Below are 21,264 nucleotides of genomic sequence, written 5' to 3' on the forward strand. Positions count from 1 at the left end.
CACTTTACAATAGATGTTAACATGGTTGATGTTCGTTACTCGGAAAATGAAATAGGGTTCGCTATTCCGAAGTTTCGTTAATCCAAAAATGAAATAAGGTTCATTATTCTGAATTATTCTTTCGGATTAACAAACCTTCGGAATAACGAACTATAACTGTAACATGATGGACATTCTATGCATACAATTGATTCTTCAAATACAAGTCAAATGCAAGTCGACAACATTTTCATATGCAAATATGGAAATGAAATGGAATATGAGTGGAAATACACCTTCCTCTGGTCTTTGTTTCTTCTATCAACAGTACTTTGGTTGATATAAATATAAATGGTGTCTTGGTGATCAACATCTGTGTCTCAAATTTTGATTTCCTCGTATTGCAATAGAATTGTTGCTTTCTGCTTTCATTAAAGTTTCGCTCTGAAAAATTGCAAAAACAGTCGTGTAACCAGTCCATGTCCAGATAATAGACAGATCTAGAAAAATGATGGCTGTATAACTGAGATTGGACTGTATGCATGGTTTTTTGAAGAGAAATGTATTTATGAAGGTGTAGATTGGTCAGTATCGATTCTCGACACCAGGTCGTTTTCTGAATTTGCATCTCAGAGGGGCGCTGATTGGTCTGCTGGTCGGATCCTACGTTGGTCTCTGGATGTCGATAGGAGCGTTAACCCACCAAGGGGAGAATGGCAATGTGCAAGAAGATGCATTCTGGCTCTACAGGGTGAGGTTCTCATTCTCTTCCCATCATCTGGCCGCTCTCATCTCGTACAGAGGGATGATGAGTCAAATTTATTGCAGAATGTAGCCTGGCGCTGCCTGTTAATTTTTCATTTTCACAGATATTCATTGTAGTAATCTTAGGAAAGTATACAGTTTGTGTTTTTGCATCACAATCCTGAGGTTATTTGTCAGTAAACAGAGGATCGAGCAGCCGAGTTCTGAGGATACCTACAGCTGTAGGGCTTTAGCTGATTTTCAATGTTTAATACTATGTGCAGTGCAATATGAAACAAACAATTATACAAAAACATGATACCGCTTGCCCCGTATAATCTTATAATTGAAATCCACTTCAGAGACACATCTAGAGTTCAATGTGAGAAATGTAGAATGTTTTGTTGTAGAGACATCGTTCCTTAAAGTGTGGGGGAATGTGTGGTCTTTTCCTGTTGGTTATTGTGCGGCCTTTAATCAAATTTGCTGGATGATGCAGCTTTCAAAATTTCTGCCTCCCACAACCTCTCCCCTCAACCTAATCTGGAGAGAAAATACAGTACAGTCAGCTCCTATTTTAACGAAGTCCTCGGGACCTGCCGTTTTCTGACATTGAATCCAAATTTTGTTATAACTGAACAGATACATGTAAACAGTAAAAAAACACAGAGCAGATGATACTGGGGTTTGAAGTTTTACTTTGTCCTAGCCAGAATTGGTATAGTGGGGTGTGCTGTATGTGTAACAGGCATCAACAAGTTATGTGTTCATCCTCCCAGGCCTTCCCTCTATATACTGTAAAAGTGGAAATTTTTGCGGTGTTGAAATTTTTGTGCATTTCGCGCAACCAGAAACTAGCGCAAAAATAAAAGCATGCAAATATTTTTGCTGTCGTATGTTCCAATAGTTGAAGTCTTGATTCCGCGGAATTGAAAATCACACGAAACTCTTCTTGCCCGGCCGAGCCCGAAAAATTAGTTGCGCGAAAATATCCACTTTTACAGTATTTGTTTGTTTGTTTTACCTGTGATTAGATATCTGTCCTTGTTGTGTGGTGTGTTGCCTAGTAGAGTGGAACCTTTCTATAAAAGGGTCTCGAATATAACAAAACCCTTGCATAACAAAATGATTTTGCATGTTCCAACTCTTTATACTTCTTTGATTTTGTACCCTGATGTAGTGAGAATCCGGCATACTCATGAAATAGGCCCCACCTTTGCCTGTCTGTACTAATACTACTGCGGCTTTCCTGTTATACTTGTGAATTCAGCCCCACTGTGTGGCGTTCAGTGGTACTGTAAGCACAGCGGTGGGGCTTTCTTCCACAGTATAATACTTGTGAATGCAGCCCCACCAAACAGCATTTACGCGTGATAGATGCAGCAGCAGGCCGATTTCTGCAGCATAGCATCTTTCATCCTTTCTTCTTTTCTTTTTTTCTTTGTTCTTTTTTTTTTCACCCTTTTATTCTGGGAAAGACTTCCTAATGTCCCTCAACTAACTTAATCATAGATACAATCCTAACCTAAACCTAACCTAACCTTGCTTGCTAATGCAAGTGCACTGTGATGGGGCCTATTTCACAATTTTGCCTAGAAACCTGATATAGCAAGGTAATTGTCATGATTTGTAAATCCTCATTATAATGAGGTTCCTTTCAATGGAGGTAATCCTTGTGGGTAAGTCATGGTTGAAGACATGAGAAAAATAAGTCGCAACAGTAAGATACAACAAATGTAGTTGACTCAAGGTATACTTAAGATATTTCAGTCAGTCTTTTTCCTTCTTATATATCCTATTTTTCCCTTTTACCCCGTGAACTATAGGTATCTTTCATGTGGTACAGCGCATTTTCAAGTTTGAGTACATTCCTGGTCGGCATAATTGTCAGCGAAATAATTCGGCTGGCCATCCCCGACGAGAGATACAAAAGGGTGGATCCTCAACTACTAGCCACGTTTCTAAGGTAACTCTCTTCTGCAGGGAAGTCCAGTGATAGTTGTGGTGGTGGAATATTCTGCTCGCAAATGATTGAATCGATTTCGTAATGAACATGTTTCAAATGGCTGGTTGGGAGGGTCACACAGTAGAATAGATGTGGAACTGAGTTATAACTGTACCTATGTCTTTATGTATGAATATATGAATAATATACATATGTATGAATATTTTTGCAGGTAACTGTTGTTATATAAAAATTCAGTAGTACGTATCTTATATATGTGAAATAAGTGTTGACTTTTATATTCATAAATCACATGTGTTTTATTGTGATTTGTGTTAGTTTCACATAGCATAGCATTTTCAGGGTTGTTCCACTACTTAACTTGCTGCTGTTTTGTGTGGTAGCATGCTGTTATCTTATGCAGGCTCTCATACACCAAGGGTATCGTACATGATAGATACAGCGCGTTATAAACGGACACTGTTACTATTTTCATTAATACATCATCACCACAATTAATCTGCATGTGTGGTTGTTCCTGATATTGTTTGAATCAATATTCCTTCATGAGCAAAACTCCATACCCTCTAGGTCATTCCTGTTTTTTCTCTCAGTGTGTGTGCTAAAGGAAAATGCTTCTAACCAGTTGCTCAGCTTTTCTGTTGGACTTGTGAAGACAATCTGACAGAAGGAGCGTACACACCTTAAGGCTTAGCACACCATGCAGTATTTTCATATTAACAGAAAAGAGGCATTTAAGTACTCTTTGAAGATCCCATCCATGCATCCACTGCCCTTAAAAAGGTTTACACACGCAGAAAGCTTCCTCAAGCCGATGTTAGTGAAAATTTGAAACAGATGGTAGAATTTCTGTAGCTTGCATCAAGTGAGAGGCTGCATGCTTGCAATGATAGTTAGAATGAAACAACCGCTCAATTTGATTTGGTTTGCAAAACTTTGCATATGATATTTATACTGAAATGTGTTTTTGTGTTTTTTCCCCCCAAGACCCAAGGGATGGCATACCAACATGCCAGCCTCGGATGGCAATGACTCCCAGGTGCGTATTGGCGACACGGTCATCACGCGACTGTCGGAAGTCCACGAGGATAACGCGGTGGAGGAGGAGGAGGAGCCCTTGATCAACAGCCTGGAAGAATACAACGTCCACGAGATGGAGAATGTCGGCGACAACATGTGAGGGCGTCTTTCCGCTGAAACTGCCGCAATCGTAATGGATCTCATTCCTCCTTTTCACGTGGAAGTTTCCCCTCTGTCTGTTTTATGTACTGCAGTGCACTCCCGTTATAAGGAACACGGTTATAACGAAATTCCGGTTACAACAAAGTAAAAAATTCAGGTCGCAAAATTATCCGCTCTTTGTTCTTTATTGTTTATTTGTTCGGTTGTAACGAAATTTCGATATAAAGAAAGAGGATTGCCGGTCCCGAGGCTTTCGCTATAACAAGAGTCCACTGTACTTGGTGCCTGGCAGAACATATGGAACCGGGTGCAGAGTACAGTGCACTCCCGTTATAACGAACATGGTTATAACAGAATTTTGTTAAAACAAAGTAAAAATTCAGATCCCAAAATTATCATCTACAGTAAAAGAGGATATTTTCGCGCGATTTATTTTTCGCGCTTGGCCGGGTAAGAAGAGTTTCGTGTGTTTTTAATTCTGCGGAATCAAGACATCACGTACAGGAACATACGGCAAGCAAAAATAATTGTGTGCTTTTATTTTCGCGCTAGTTTCTGGTTGCGCGAAATGCGTGAAAATTTCAGCACTGCAAAAATTTCCACTTTTACAGTATATGTCTGTATATATACTCCATTTGTTCAGCTATAATGAAACTTCAAAACAACGAAAGTAAACCGCCGATCCTGAGGAATTCATTGTAATGGGAGTCACCTGTATCTGTCCGCAGTCCTCGGGACCGGCAGTTTTCTTTAGTTGTGTCGAAATTTTGTTGTAACCGAATGAATAAACAATGAAAAAACAAAGAGCCGGTAATGTTATGGCCTGAATTTTTATTTTGTTGTAACTGAAATTTCATTCTGACCGTGTTCGTATAACGGGAGTGCACTGTAATTGTATGTTAGCCAACCTACACAATGTGCAACAGTGTGCCTCAGTCCAACTTAAAGGCCACAGTGACTCGGGAGGAATTCAAGGGATTACTGTATACGCTGAATATTTTGTGAGGTTTTAATTTTCGCAAATTTTGTGAGTCATGTGCTATTCGCGAATCTATAAACACGCAAAGATGTTAACTCTGACCCCGACGTGAATGTGACGTGCATGCATACATTTCTCCATTCAGTACTGTGCTCCAAGATCGCAGATTTAACCACTCGCAAAATCATCAGGAAGTCCCGATTTGCGAAAAATAAGACTCACTGAATATATGAAGTATACAGTAGTTATCTCTGTTCATTGGCAGTTAGTTTCAATACATCTGTGCCAATCAGTTAAGAAAACATGTCAGCTGATGAACAGAGCATGCTTAGGAGTAATGTGGCTTTAGTTAAGGTTGTGCAGGGTCTGTGCATAGGTTGGTACACAAGGGAAAATTTTGTTGAAATCATATTAAGAGAGGAAGTTTGTTACTTGAAATATTTGACTTTGTGTCAGTGTGTGTGTGTGTGTGTTTGTGTCTCTGCTTTTGACATGAATAAGTGTGAGTCAAAGGGTTGAAATGTATGCATGTATAATGTCACCCTCACTCATTTATGTGGCCATTTAGGAAGTCACTACAGGTAAGGAGTGAAGTCTGGTTTTAGGTGTACATGTACCATGTTTGTCTAGGTGTGACATGTACACATACTGTTTTCTCTGTAATGTGGTCTTACTATGTGAGGCAAATGCTGACTTAAACTCTGTAGTGGTGCCTTGACAAGCTGTCTGTAGCTTTGTTCATGGCCCTGTTGCACAGTATGAAGGAAAGAAAAGAATGTTGAATGCACCTTGGTGAGTATCAGCAGCATATCATGAAATGCTAGATTTTTGCTGCCGATTTCATTTGCAATCAACCATGAAATTTTGTTATTATTATTATTATTATTATTTTATTTGGCTTTCAATCACAAATACATTTTTCGAAATCAGAAAATTGTACATTGGAGTGGTAAGGGGGCACCAGGTTGGGTAGCCCGGGTCTGGAAAGAGCCAACTAAATGACTTAGGCCCTCAGGCCATCCTCCCCAACCCACCTGGTGCACTCAAAACAGTCAGTTTACAATATAAAAAATACAAATTTCATTAACAGGCATACATAAAAAACAAAAACAAAACAACTGTTTCTTTGTAAGTGTCAATTTGAGATATGTGAACCTACCAATCTTTCTTATTCCATTCAGATATCAGAGGTCATTTTCTAAATAAAATACTACTAAGAAAAAAAAAATTATACATTGCATATATGTATGTCAGCTCTTAAATGACTACCGACATCAAAACCTATACTGCGTGTGAAAATGCATACAGTTAATGAACAATGTATGAATTTGAAATTTCCATGTAAACTATATTCCCTTACAACATTTCATTTTAACTTCATTATATTTGGACAGATATCAAAACAGAACTGCGAGAGAGAGAGAGAGAGAGAGAGAAAGAGCGAAAGATAGAGAGAAAAATAATAAATTCATAGATAACTAAAACTATCTCTCAACGTGAGTAACACCCCTACCCAACACCCATGGAGACAGCTCAACCAGTAATGATCATCTGCATGTTTTCTATTGGAGAAAAAAAAAGAATACCATGGCAATGTATCGCTCAACATTGAACAAAATGTACACTCTGCTCACTAATAAAGCATGTAGTCACGTGTGCCATGTATTATCTCAATTCAAGTGCTCATAACCCGAGTAAGGTATTGAAATAAACAATGATTTTCATTAAGGAATGTTGTTACCATGGCAACACAATGTTTGATATGAAGATAAAAGATATGGGGGAAAATGAAATTTGCACAACTACACAATATATTTCATAGCTGTCACATGTGCCAAAATTTAAATGAAATTGCTCAAATGCTGAGGGAGTTAAATAAATTCACAATAACATTATGATTTTCATTCAAAACATGCTGTTAACATGGCTACACATTTTGTAACAATGACGAAAGATCAATTTTGTACAGGCAAATAGTATAGTCACGATGTGGTAACATGAGCCATATTTGATACCTTACAAACAAACAAAAAATACATACTTAGATATACAAATATTATAGTCTAATCAAAGGAAGAGACATGTGATTTCAGTCTTTGTTGCCAGTTTGGAAAGTTCACAAGCACAAAATCTGTGCGCAAGTCCGTGGGCAGCTGATCCCATAAAATGGGAAAAAGGTGCATGGCTGTCTTTGAAAGTCTTTGTGTGCGAGCTTTCAGATGCTGGAAACGTACATCATATGGGCGTCGAGTAACAACTTTAATGGTAGACACGATGTCGTCACACAATATGAAACGATGCAAGGCTTTGGCGATGAAGCTCAGTAGGAGGTATGTGCGGCGGGACTCCAATGTGGACCAGTTCAAGGTACGTAGACGCTCAGGGTAAGGCATTTGTTGTCTACGCTGCTTCAGAATCATTCGGGTTGCACGGCGCTGGACGCCCTCAAGTCGGTCACACAAGTTCCGATTGTAGGGCATCCATGCAGGTAAGCCATACTCCAAGATTGGCAGAACGAGCGATTTGTACAGGGTAAAACTGGCTGATGATGTAAGGCCGGAAGACATGGAATTAATCAGGCCCAACAATCTATTGGCGCGAGAAATTATGTAATTAACATGGCTTTCCCACGACAACCTATGATTGATCACCACACCAAGATATTTAACTTCAGAAGCAACATCGATTGGGACTCCCTGTATGAAATACGAAGGTAAGGCAACATTCGTTTTCCTTGCTCCAGCGATTCGCATGACTTTTGTTTTCTTGACATTGATTTCCATACGGTTGCGGGTACACCAGCATGACACGTCATTCAGGTCAAGTTGCAGATCCTCGACATCCCTGGCAGATTGAATTGGTCGATATAACACCGTATCATCGGCGAAGAGGGCAACTTTTGATGAAGCAATGGCAGGAAGATCGTTAATGAACATGTTGAAAAACAGGGGCCCAATAACACTTCCTTGGGGGATCCCGGACGGTACAGGAGACCAGTCAGAGTGGACACCTCTATACAAAACTCGCAGCTCACGTCTGCAGAGGAAATCTTTTGTCCAGTGCCAGAGCTTTCCGGTGATATTGTACTGAGTGGAGAGCTTATGTAAGAGAATATCGTGAGGCATTTTGTCAAAAGCACGGGAAAAATCGAGGAACAGAACATCTACAGGTGAGGCATGTGGGCCCTCCAAAGAGTGAAGCCAGTCGTTCGTCAAGTGCAGTAATTGGGTAACACACGATTTCCCCCTCCTGAATCCGTGTTGGACAGTTGTAATCGGACAGTTTAAAGCGAGATGGTCCTCTATAGCTCTGGCCACCAAGGACTCCATGATCTTACTAGCTATTGAGGTAAGAGCAACCGGTCGATAGTTGGACGGGTCAGATTTGTTGCCTGTCTTAAACACTGGTATGATATTTGATCGCTTCCAGGATGTTGGAACAGAACCAGTCGAAAGAGAAATGGAGAAGATCCGCTGCAAAATATGAGCTGATACTGGAGCTGTTTCCTTGAGTAGGACTGGCGAGAGCCTATCAGGCCCTGGAACTTTTTTGGCTTTGAGAGTGAGCAGTTTCCGGTAGACATCCGCTACAGATATGTCAAGTGATTCCATGGAACTTATGGGAAACTGGCACTTTGGAGGTTCAGCGGGTACCTCTTGGCCTCCAGTAAAGTATCTTTGAAAAGTGGCAAGATACCCATTTGCAATATCAGCTGGGTTCCTGATCACATGGTCGTCAACTACAAGAACCGGAGGAGGAGAGTGTCTTTTCCTTTCCCTGACAAATGCAAAGAACCGTTTACGGTTGTCAGGGAGAGAGAACATATTGTTGACGTAGTGCCAATACGACGCTCTGGTGTGGTATTTCACCTGGTTGCGAATTGCACGAAACGCAGACCAGTCACTCGAGAGCTCAGTCCTCCTAGCTCTTCTGAACAGCTTGCGTTTCCTGTTGATCATATGTTTGATCTCTCTAGTAATCCAAGGTCTGAATCTGGTAGAGCGTTTCTTGGTTCTGGGAATTGCATCCCTAACAGCGGCGTCAAAGATGTCTAAAAATCCTTCCCAGGATGCATTGGTGTCATCAGGGTCCAGATATAGACTCCATGGGACGAGCTGCAGTAGGCGATTTAGATGAGAAAAGTCCCCTTTGTTGAAAAGCATGAACTCACGAATTACAGGATTAGTCGAAAACATCTTTGTAGACTTTATTTCAAAGAAGACACCATGATGGTCACTCGGAACCGGATTTGGACATACATCTGCTTGCAGAAAGACATCAGGGCGGTTGGTAAAGAGATGATCAATTAACGTTCCAGACATAGGATCGTCGCGTGAAGGCCGAGTAATAGAACTAACGAGTTGAGAAGCATCCATTGTGTTAAGTATGGACAGCAGACGAGTGGAATCAGGTGAGTGTCGATTCAGCAAATCCACATTAAGGTCACCAACAAGTAGGATACCTGAGAAATCTGACGATACTCTTTGGACATTGTCAATGCATTCTTGCAAAGCTTCCCATGTATCAGCTGCTGCATTTGGTGGACGATACATGGACACCAAGAGCCACTTTGAGTTACCAATGACAATCTCGACACAGGTCATTTCGAGGTTTGGGTGTTCCAACATGTTCAGGCGACGTGGACAGAGTGTTGCATTAACAGCCGTGAGAACACCACCTCCACCTTTGCCGTGCATAACTGGGACGTCTTCCCTGTCCCTTCGAAAGATCACGTAGTTGTCAGGAAAACCTAGTTCAATTGTATCGCATGTGATGTTGAGCCAACTTTCGCAAACAGACAATATATCAACCGGGTTTGTAGCCATATGAGCTAGCAGATCTGGCATTTTGTGTCGAACAGAGCGGGCATTGAACAGCAGACCAGAGATTGTTTTCCTTTTCGCACCACGGTCTTTGTCAGGACCTGGGTTGGTCTCAATATCCCCAGACTGGGCGGAGAAAGACTGAAAGGCGGAGAAGTAGCACCATGAATCTTTTGAAGTGCAGTTGTATTCAGTGTAAACTTGAAGAAGTTCTAGCTGAAAGGTAGATGAAGAGTTAGTGTAGTAGTGTATTCTTGAGCCTAAATACCTGGTACGGCGGAACAGTGTAGCATGTGTGTAACATGATGAAGACAGGCTTCCCAAACTTGAAATGGTTTGATGGCACTTCTTGAAAACTCGCTTGTTGTACCTCGTATTACCAACACCTGTTTATATTGTATAATTCCTGCCAATTGAGGCTTGGCATTCCAGTAATTTGGCTGGAAATTTATCAATCAGGAGCCAGTGTGTACAGAGATTGTATACATTTAGATGGTTACATGTATATGACATCAAATCATGTTATGAAAACTCATTGTAACTTATATAATTGCTCATTTTGATCATTTGTTTGCTAAAGTAATTTTTAGAAGTGTGACAACCCTCATGTTGATAACAATGACTCAGGAATGTCTGACATTTTAACTGTCTAGTCTCATATCTGAGTCTAGACTGAGAGAGAAAAGAAAGATGTTTAGGTGTTTGTTGCCAGGACTAGGACTTTCAGTGCCAATGTACACCCTAGTAGTTTTTCTTTTCCTGCCTGATATGTCGTGTGGCAGTAAGGGCTTTCATTTATTTGTAAAAAAAGTACATTGTACTGACATCAGGTTGCATTTGAAGAATATTTAGCTGGCCACAGTGCTCAGGAGTACTAGGTATGCTCTTTTGTTTTGTTTTGTTTTTTTAAGATGCTGCAATCTTCGATGTGTCAACCCTTGTCAAGAGCAAAATGATCTGTATATTCTGGGATAACGGATAGTTATTTAAGTGTATGTAAATGAGTTGGAGAGAATAGCAAAGGCTACAAGAATGTGAGCCTATTTGAAGTGCTACCTATTTGGAGTGCTACCAAGGACAGGGGCGGATCCAGGAATTCTGTAAAGGGGAGGCACCTTTACGAAATTAAAGGGGGACGCACGCACCCCACCCCCAATTTTAAAGGGGGGGGGGGGGAGGGGAGTGCGCCCAGTGCACCCCTGCCTGGATCTGCCTCTGCAGGGAGGTTCAAGAAAGCGAGTCTTGTAGGTCTTTATATTTCATTTGAACCTATGTTTGATACTGCCATGATTTCCAGGAGGGTATGGTTTTGATCACTTTCAGACACAGACAGCTCTGATTTATTCTTTTGCACATACTTAGTTCTGGATGGGATCGACTATTGTTTTATGGTACAGTGTATCATTAAAGCAGAATATACTCAACATTGTGTCAGATTTCAAAAAGGATCTTCAGATTGCTCTGAAAGATGGGGGCATTCAAACCCTGATCATCGAAGGCACAAATGCACCAGTGGAATTCTTTTATTCATCCTTAGAAATCAGATCATTATTGACTTACATAGCCAGTTGAAACTCAAGGTCTTGATCCTCCATGATGCTACCCACTGGGGTACTCCCTTACAAGATATGTTATAAAAGAATGAGTTCGAGGGATCTGTCTCCCCATGTATATAATGCAGGACTCAAAATTAGCAAATTACAGTTGTATGTATGGTGGCAGAGGAAGCTATATAAACTAAGTTTCAGACTGCCTGGAAAAAAAATTGAATAAAAGAAAATTCTTTTTTCATGAACTTAAAAAGACATGAATTTGGAACACTGGAGGCCTGACGTGAAAACTAATATCACAAGCTTTTCTTATGAGGCACAAAATGTGACACATTTGTTGTTGTTCTCTCTCTCTCTCTCTCACCCTGTGGAAACACACTCATGTGCAAACAACTTCTTGCAATTTCTTGCTGATCTAGCATATTTGAGTATTTATGGCAAGAATTTCTTTCAATGTATTTTTTCAATGTAATTTTTTTTTTTGCCTTCTGTAATATTTTATCACTCTTCATTGAATTACACATATTGTGTCTCTTCTTCAAAATCTTTACCACTCATTGATATACTAGTTTAGGCCAGGGTCTGAGATGGTAGAATAATCAGTGGTGTAAATCCTGACAGTGTGACATGGAGTAAGGAATAAGGAATGAATCTGCTACGTTTTGCATTCCATAAATAGGGTTTGTACTGTAATTGTCAAAATACCCGTTTATACATCATGTTTCATATGATCTCAAAAGAAATGATAGCAATGCAATGGTACACTAAAGGTGTGAATTTTGTTGTTGTTTTAACTGCCAAACAATGAACAGAGTATAGAGTGTTGAGATATGTGAGCTACGCGGAAATTTTACTAATGTACATCTTCCTTTGTACCGTTAAATAATCAGTTTGTAAATGTTATCATGAAATTAGAATGAAAGAAGATGCTTTAAACAGCACCTTGTTTCAATACAGGTAACAAACATGAGAAATTTTCTGGTGCTATATAGAATGTATTTTATATTACTGGGAAAGGAATCATGGCTCTGAAATTCAAATGTTTCTCCTTGTTTTTAGATAAATGCTGTGTCTTATACTTTCAGAGGGTTCATTTTGTATTTCAAATTTTGAAGCACAGTGAATAAGGAAAGACATCCTGTCATTTGACTCAATAAATCAAAGTGCGCAGTATGCACTGTTGGATGGTGGGTAAAGCCAGCCTCAGTTTGCCGGTTTTACAAACTGGCTAAGATACAGATCACGTATCGACCCATTTTCTCAAAGCTGTCTTTTCAGCATTCATCACACTATAGCTGCTCCAATGTGTATTATGTGCCACACTGACCAATGTATTCGAACACAAACAGAGAGTATGGGTAGTTTTTAAACTACTGTGGTGTTCACAGCTCACAGATTTATGTATTTACAAGTATTGTATGTATCGATGTCCGTATGATCTGGAGAAAATTAGTTGATATACACATAGACGGTTTTATTGAAAAATTGAAAATTGTTTTACCAGGATTCTATATCATGAAATGTACTTAACATGATGGGTGAAAGGCTGAAATAAAGATACATGTATGAAACATAACACTCTATGAAAAGGTCTTTTTATTCAGTGTGATGTTAAGGCATTGTCAGAAATGGTCAAAGTAGTACTGGGATTGAAAATATGTCTATTACTGTTGTTTAAGCTGTTATTTTCACATACAGATATTTTCGCAAATGAGGTCACAGACATTTTTGCGAGATGTTGTTTTCAAGAAGTGACGACAATGCTATTGTAAATGCACTATTACCCTTGCTAGTGCATGGCGACATTTTGCATGTTATTAAATTCGTTGTTCAACTGTGATTTATGAAATCAAAGAAATTAAACCCTCGCAAAAATAACAGCTTATACAGTACACGTCTTGAAAATGAAAACTCTTACTGCTGAAGATGGTAGCAAAAAACAACAAAACATACAAAACAACAACATATAAACTTAGCAGTCACTCACCCTTGTACAACTGTACATGTAACATTTGTATATTGCAATATGACAAAGAGCCATATTCCTTTTGACTTGAAGCGAGCAAATCCCGCAAGATGGAGAACTGCTTCTTCAAATTTCAATGGATAATCACGATAAAGTCAATTGCTAAGCAGGTAAGGGTGCATTTTAGCAGGATATTCAAGGAAGTTGCAGTTATATGACATAATATTAGAATATACATGTACGCTGTATTCATGTGGATGTATAAACTGGACCCCGACACCCCCCCCCCCCCCCCAAAAAAAAAAAAAGGAGAAAGAAATAAAAATGATAAATAAATTTTAAAAAAATAATAATAATTGGTTCACCTCCGGAACTCAAATCCGATATGGAATTTGCCATAAGCCCATTTCACAGATACATGTAGTTAAAGGGATAGTACAGTATTGGTGGAGATGAGAATTGGGCTTTTAACTTTTTGCGAGATACCAAGAAAACACTTATGATATAGTACAAAGCATACCATTTTAAGAGGAATTCAAAGTTTATTTGATGAAAATCGGGTGTGGAATGAATGAAACATCCAAAAACAAAGTAAAACAAAGCGATCGTAATAAAGTGTGGGTCCCACACTTTATAAGAATCGCTCTTTTTTGGATATCTCAGCCATTTCAAAACCAATTTTCATCAAATAAACGTTGAATTCCTCATAGAATTACATCCTCTTTCATATTTCATAGGAGGTTTCTCATTATCTCACCAAAAAATGTTAGAAACCTGAAATTAGGTCTCAACCAAAACTGTACGATCCCTTTAAGTTGGTCATGATAAATACAGTGAAATCAGACGTACATTAGTGTTGTAGAGGTTTCCTCAAAGTTTCATGTAATTACAATAACAAGTAACAACCACGAATGCAAAATATGATGTCGAGGTCAAACATGTCTCCCCCAACTGACCCTCACAAATACCTTCACTTAATTTAAAAATGTTTTTTTTTAAAAAAATCCAAACTCGCGTCAAATCTTTTGTGTTTCAATAAACTTGCAACGATGACCTTCAGAGATTTTGATAGTTCTGCACACAAACAAAATGTGCGAGTTGTGAGTTGATGACGTCATCCCTCAGCCTCTTTGAATACATGTGATTGATACACTACAATAGTGAGAACATTTGAAGCATTGAAGATTTCATGAAGATGTGCAAAAAAAAAAAAGTGTCCAATTTTGATGAAAGTTTTTTTCAAATTCTGTTCGTTTGTCGCTGTTATTGTTGTTGGTAAAAATACACAGACCCGGGATGCGAAAGAGTGCCGGTGGAAGGCGAAATGATCGTCACCTTCTTCATTACGAAGATCAACGATGAAAAGCTAGTTCCTGTCTGACTGACAGGTACTAACTGTTTATTTACTCGCAAGTTTCCTCGCAAGTTTCCTCGCAAGTTTCCCCAGCGAGCTAGCAAGCAAGGATCCGTTGCATGTAGTGATATATTTGATACGGTAGTCGGAACCAGCTATGTAGGAACAACGTCTGAATCAAACGACAAACTGTTTCAACTATTTTCGAAATACCTTACACAAATCGTTATTTGGAATATTCAAAAGTTCAGAACCGTCGGCAGTTGCGTCCCTGCAATAGCGCCCTCTTGAATTCCTGGGTCCGTTTCCCTTTAAAGTCAAGTTAAAGAGAACGTCTGCTGGATGTCATGTGAACTGAACTGAAATCTCCCCGGTAAAAGATTTTGTGAATAATAGATAAAAAGATAGATTATAGGTAGGGTTGATAGATAGACAGTTAGACAGAGGGATAGATAGATACATTGTACATGTACATAGATATATAAATGTGGCGATGAATTGCACTTTTTAACAATTGTTTAAAGACCTTGTAAAAAACTAAGCAAATGTCACAATCAGAGCTACGTCACGCTACCTATAAATGTCCAGTTCAGGCTGAGGAGAATGCTTAACAGTCCCTTAGTTGATCTAAATCAATGAGAGAATTAAAAAAATAATTTTCTCTTATTTAATCTTACATAAATACACACACAAGTATATATAACATATACCATACCACGTGCTATTTTGTGTGTGTGAGTGTGTGTGTTTGTGTTCAACTATCGCAACGCACTTATGGAGAGAAGTAATATCTATTTGCTATTGAATTAGATTTACAGTGATTTACTCGCAGTCAGAGTAGATTACTATAGAGTGACGATATAGCGTGACGATACACCTGGCGCGTTCGCGGTGTTCAGCTTAAGGACGTGGCTGCAGTCTTTCTATTTGAATTGTACAATATTAGGGAGCTTTAGAGTTTCGCGACGGGGACGTTCAGAGGAGAAAAAACACTGTTCTGAGCAAGCGCAGAATTGCATATCAAAGTCAATCTGCTCGCGTCGTCTGAACTTTCACTACGCGTTCTGTGCTATTTTTACGTCGATCCGCTCAATTCACGACGTAGAGAGCCACTTCAAGCACCGATCATATGGGGGCGTCATTTTGATTTTTTATAGGATGAGTCTCGGCGTAATCTAAAGCTACTTTGCAACACAGCGCAGGAAAGAGGAGAACGTCCAGCTCAAGCGTCGTCTCAAACGTCCTCGCCGCAAATCTAAAGCTCCCTATTATGAGACAACTTGACGATCCAAATAAGTATGTGATAGACAACGACAAAAGTAATACAAAAGGCAAAATAAAGTACATGGCCTCGACGAAGATATCAAATGTTTAGTCTCCTCAGGGTTATCCACTCTGAGGTATTGCAAACGTCCTATATGCCTTGTTGAATTAAGACACTGGATCTACCAACGTCTTATAAGATGGAACGTCCTACTTGTCTCAGGAGGGATGGTTCGTGCGGTCCTCCAAAAACTTCTCCATACACTGCATCGCGATTGGATCGTAGGACATGTGGAACTTATTGGCGAACAAATGCACTTGCGAGGCGAGGTGGTGAACGTATCCAGCCCCGAAAATACAGATATTTCTCACGTATTTCCCGACGCACTCCGGGAACTTTGGAGTGCCTTTCCACTTGACGAAACGGACGATGCTCTCCCACGACGATCCTACAACACCACCCGGAACGCCCGGAATCCGATGGAGGGTTACCCAGTAGTGTTCGTCCGGACTATAGGCATCCTCGCTGTACTGTAGCAGCTCGATCGCCGTTTTGTTGTGAATGACGTACTGGACATATCCCCTGGTGGCGGCGTAGTAGGCGTTGCCAAAGTAGAAGGTGAAGTTTTGGGGTGGCGGTGGCTTTTCGACGTCCGGAAGCTTCACCATCATACCCTGTCGGAACTCGTGATGGACACGTGTGCGGTGGTCGAACCATTTTGGGGCGATAATACCGGGTATGTCGTTTCGCCCTCGGAGTCCTTTCAACTTGCGGACAATTCCAAGGTTTGTCTTCAGCGGAAAGTCCTGCCCGCAGAGATTAATAACGTACTTCCATGATTCTTTTCGCTCTAGAAGGTCTGCCATGCAATTGATGTCGGCTTGAAGACGACTGGAGTGCGCGTAGTTCACTCCGACGGGATTGGAAACAATGAAAACGTTGGGGAAACAAGCTGCCAAAGAGCGGACGGCATCCTGGAATGGGGGTGGTGATTTCTTGTCCGGGTGGATGCAGTACACGTTCTGGGGTTGATATACTGCACGCAGAAGGCGCTCTGTCTGCGACAAGTCTGTGTGCGTAACGATTATGTATGCAATTGGAAAATCGGCTTCTTCTAGACTTAAGGGTGACGTTGGGAACTTTCGCGCCCTCCGGTAGAGGTCACAGTCATTGGTCCACTCTTTTACCGCTTGGTTGTCTGGGATATGGTATCGAAATGTCTTCAAGCGCACAGACGCTGATTGTATGGCCCGATGATCTCCTTTTATGATCCCCTCACAGTTGACATCAAAATGCTTATGGTACGTCATGGGTGCATTTATTGAAAGCTTTGTCCCATTGCTTGTCACGCTACCACTCGAATTCACCTGACTCTGAACCGTGTGTCCATCAGCTCGCAATGTACCGTTCCTTGTCAGCGAGTCGTTCGCCACAGAAGACGTTCTTGTGAGAAGGGTGGGACTGATGTTGACCCCTCTCTGTGGATATAGCCACTGACTCGTTCCTACGTGCGGTGAGCTGGACGAGAACAGCGCGTAAAGTGCAACGCCACAGACAGCGATGAGAAAGAGATTCTTGCGACTGCATGCCCTTTTGAGCGCGGGAGACCTCCAACACAAGAACCTTTTTGAGCACACCCGCGACATGATGAATTTGGAGTGTGATCTCAATCACGTGCACTTCACCTTCTGTGTTCATCTAACGTCATCTTGTCGGTTTCTTGAACCACGCACGCCATAGATACTACAGCAATCACCCGTCTGTAGAAGAAATTGAAGTAGATAAATTTACTAACAATTTATATATTTCTGTCGTCTGATTTTCTGCATATCATTAAAAAACTACCCATCAGCAACCATAACGCCTGCCGGAGACTTGCACAATAGAAGAAAAAAAAAAGCATCCAATGCCTGCAATTTAGATTCCAGCTTACAGTTATACCACATAGGGAGAGGTAGGGAGAGGGTTCATGGAGAATGTGCGAATTCAAATACAATGGTAATCTTGCCAAGAAGAAATAACTACCAAATGATGATTTACCATTGCAATGCATCTCAAATTCACATCAATACAGACATAATCCATGACAATACAATGGATGCTCTCATCTTGGAAACTACTCGACATACAACATTTACGCACTGGGAAATAAAACCACACGTGCACGGATCGACCTCCTTTGATCAAAATGGTCATCATCAGACTTTAAAATTCTAGCTTACTGTTAGGAAAACATGTTATAAAAACAACAATGTAATTTAAAGGCGCAAAAGTGAAATGTTTTACCAATCGGATCAGTATACCGATATTTTATAATATTAACTGAGGAAAGACGATAGAACGTACTCATGCAGAGGCCAAGGAGAGATAGATAGAGAGATCATCTTGGCAATCCAAAGTCTATTAAACTACAAGAATTTATGAAATAATTTCCGCATGTGAATTCTAAAAGAGATGGTATCTTTAAAGGGACTGTACAGTACTGGTTTAGGTGGGGATTCATGTTTTGAACATTCTTAAGTGAGATACTGAGGAACTTCTTATGAAATATGAAAGAGCATGTAACTTTAAGAAGGATTCAACATTTTCATTTGATGAAAACTGGTTTTCCAATGGCTGAGATAGCCCAAAAAGGAGAAAATGATAAAAGACTCCTGGCCACGCTTTTTATTAGGATCTATTTGTTTAACCTTGTTTTCGGATATATCTCAGCCATTTGAAAACTAATTTTCATCAAATAAACTTTTGATACCAATTAGAACTGCACGCTCTTTGACACCCATACAGTGGTTTCTGAATATTTCGCAAAACGTTAAAAGCTAAATCCTCACCTCGACCAGAACTGTACACACCCTTTAATATCATAATGAATTAGTATCCTCTACAACATCGTCGTCTCCTTCATCAGTGCGAGTCTTTCCACAAGATGATTATGATTTTGTCAACATCGCCGGGCTAAAGGAGATCAGCATAACAGCACAAAACAGAGCAAGAGAACAAAACCTGTCATATCATAAATTGTACTCCATAATCGACTGCCAGCTTGACAGTTATACCCCCGAGCTATAAGAATGTGGAACACTCTCCCATCCAAAGTATCGTAACATCAGGTACTTTGATGACCTTTAGGAGTGCCGCCCTATTGATACCTGTCATTAGTTAGATGGTGCCGCCCCTACCCTCAAGATGCTGTAATGAGGAGGCACACCTGCACCTGTATATCGATAGACGTACGGGAACTCACATCACCACAAGCACCTTGTGTACAACGCTCTGCACAGCACAACCCACTCCAAGACAGTGTCTTCGCTTTTGGGAGAATATGCGACCTACGTACTGAGTAGGTCCTACTCATACAATGTTCAACTTCAAGCGAAATGCAGATCCCTAATGACAGATTGTTCATATTATATAGGCCCGGTGTAAACTGGACAGTGAAAGTATAAACATACACTTCTTTGGTCCTACGCGTCTATTAATTTGAAGGCTCTTTTCAACGTTGCCACTGATGCAGTAATGGCCACAAGATCATATAAATGCATCCCATCTAGTTTGATAGCGCCCGTTACTGTATTACCTATTAGGAAGATAGCAAACTTTCGCACTTGCACAGGTGTGTTCAGTGGTACACAATTGGCCTCATACCGGTAGCCTGTTAATGCAACCAAAGAGACACTGTATGAATGCGGAGAGAAAAATCAATGACCCGACTAGAGCCAAAAGCCTGTCCAGTAGCCCCATGACAATTTCACGTATCAACCTTGTGTTCGAACTCTTTTTACTAGCAGAAGTATATCTCACCTGCATGTAGAATTCGTGTAGCACACGACATCAAGCGAGAAAGCAGTGTAAGATCACACTGACGCTGGACGTACTCTCATATTTTTGTGGCGCCTCCTTTCCCTAAGAGGTATACTCATGGGGTATGCTACTGTATGCACATGCAGCATGTGTGTATAAATGAAGCGAACGATGAAGACACTTATTACTCCTCACACACAACGTCCATCTGCTCTATTGTGCACCTATTGTGTGACTAAAGAGCTACATTGGTCAGCTCTTTGGTGTGACGCTCACTGCACCAGGGCAATGTCTTCTGTGGCATTGTTGAGATCATAAGACATGGTCAAACCAAAGCGGAAGCTCTTTGGTCAAACCAGCCGAGGAGGCTATATGGGAGGCGTGGGGTGATGGAGCGATCAAGAGTGATGGGTGGGGGAGAAAGAAATGCGTGTAAAAGGTGTATAATAGTATGCGTCTCTCGATAGTATATCGCGAGTGTGAAATTTGTGTGACGTGTGCTAAGTTGGCCTATCGTGTATACTGTATCTTACATAATAGCTAGAATGCAATGATTGTTTAATACTTCGATTACAGAAGGTAATTTCCATTTGCTACTTTGTTTAAGGGGCAAAACTCCCCCTCCCCCTTTCTCTATTTCGATATGCCTTTCTCTCCAGTCGCTTTGTATTGTCATATGCACTCCCGCTAGAGGGATGATTTTCATGATTTACTCTGCTTTTAATTGCAGGCTGTTCGTGTGGACAGAAGCAGTAAACCAGTTTGTCATAGAATGTAGTCCTAATTGTGTACCAGCGTGCGTATGTTGTGTGTGTGTGTGTGTGTGTGTGTGTGTGTGTGTGTGTGTGTGTTTTCTTTTGTTGGTGGTAATATTTATTTTATTGTTAATATGGATTTGATATTGAATGAAACTTAAATAAAGAATATCATAAAACAAAAAAGTGTATGTATCATAGTGAGTGTGTGTGTGTGGGGGGGGGGGGGAGGGGATGGGGAGAAACACGGGATGATAAACGGGAGGAACAGGAGCTATCACTAGTGGGAGTTACTTCAAGATGGGCTTGTTGGTTTAACATGTTTCCCATTTTTGTGCTTATTTCTGTGGATATATGTTTGTTATCAATTTAAAATATGAAACGTTTCGTGTTTCTAGTATCAACTTTTCATTTTTACTTCCATGTTGCACGATAATGGTACACAGGAACTTACGGGAAGGGAAATATTTTTGTATACTGTGTCCAAATTATGCATTTTTTTCACTCACCTTGTACGGTATTAACTTTTGAAGTACAATGTATATACCGTTCAAGGTATAATTTGAATGGAATCGGTAGATAGCACTGGACAAAAAGAAAAGCAAAAAAGAAAATGTGTATGAGAATGGGGGAGGAGAGTGTCATGCTTTGGCTCAAAAGATACGTGACGTCCCTCTTACAGAAGCGGAAAAATACCATGAGAGCTTCATTCTTTGTTACTGGAATTAAGGGTGATTCTACTTCCGAGTTAAATTCTGCTCTTAAGCCGTAATCCTTGGCTGGCATTGGCTTTACTCACCTACCATGACCCCCAGTGAAACGGTATGAAAACGGTAAGCCAGCAATGTAATGAAATAACAGATGAATCCTCTCGAAAACTACAGCAGCCAAAATTGACGAG

At 40.4% G+C, this 21,264-nt stretch overlaps 2 protein-coding genes across 2 annotated transcripts in view; one reads left to right on the top strand and one right to left on the bottom strand.

Moving 5' to 3' along the window:
* LOC139740920 (sodium-dependent multivitamin transporter-like) overlaps nt 1-4,382 on the top strand; it is a 36,681-nt gene extending 32,299 nt beyond the window's left edge. Inside the window, exons 14-16 of the mRNA XM_071651508.1 lie at nt 613-730; nt 2,550-2,689; nt 3,677-4,382. Coding sequence (XP_071507609.1) covers nt 613-730; nt 2,550-2,689; nt 3,677-3,869 — 451 coding nt within the window. The 3' untranslated portion in view covers nt 3,870-4,382. The remainder of the gene's footprint in view (nt 1-612; nt 731-2,549; nt 2,690-3,676) is intronic.
* An 11,643-nt stretch (nt 4,383-16,025) lies between these two features.
* Nucleotides 16,026-17,453, bottom strand: LOC139740959 (N-acetyllactosaminide beta-1,6-N-acetylglucosaminyl-transferase-like). Its single transcript, XM_071651545.1, has one exon. It carries the CDS (start codon nt 17,451-17,453, stop codon nt 16,026-16,028), a length of 1,428 nt encoding a protein of 475 aa, XP_071507646.1.
* Nucleotides 17,454-21,264: the final 3,811 nt, after the last annotated feature.

The sequence above is a fragment of the Diadema antillarum genome, unplaced genomic scaffold (assembly GCF_040938485.1).
Source record: "Diadema antillarum isolate AM-2024a unplaced genomic scaffold, OU_Dant_1.0 seq00000891_RagTag, whole genome shotgun sequence".
NCBI classification, from domain to species: domain Eukaryota; kingdom Metazoa; phylum Echinodermata; class Echinoidea; order Diadematoida; family Diadematidae; genus Diadema; species Diadema antillarum.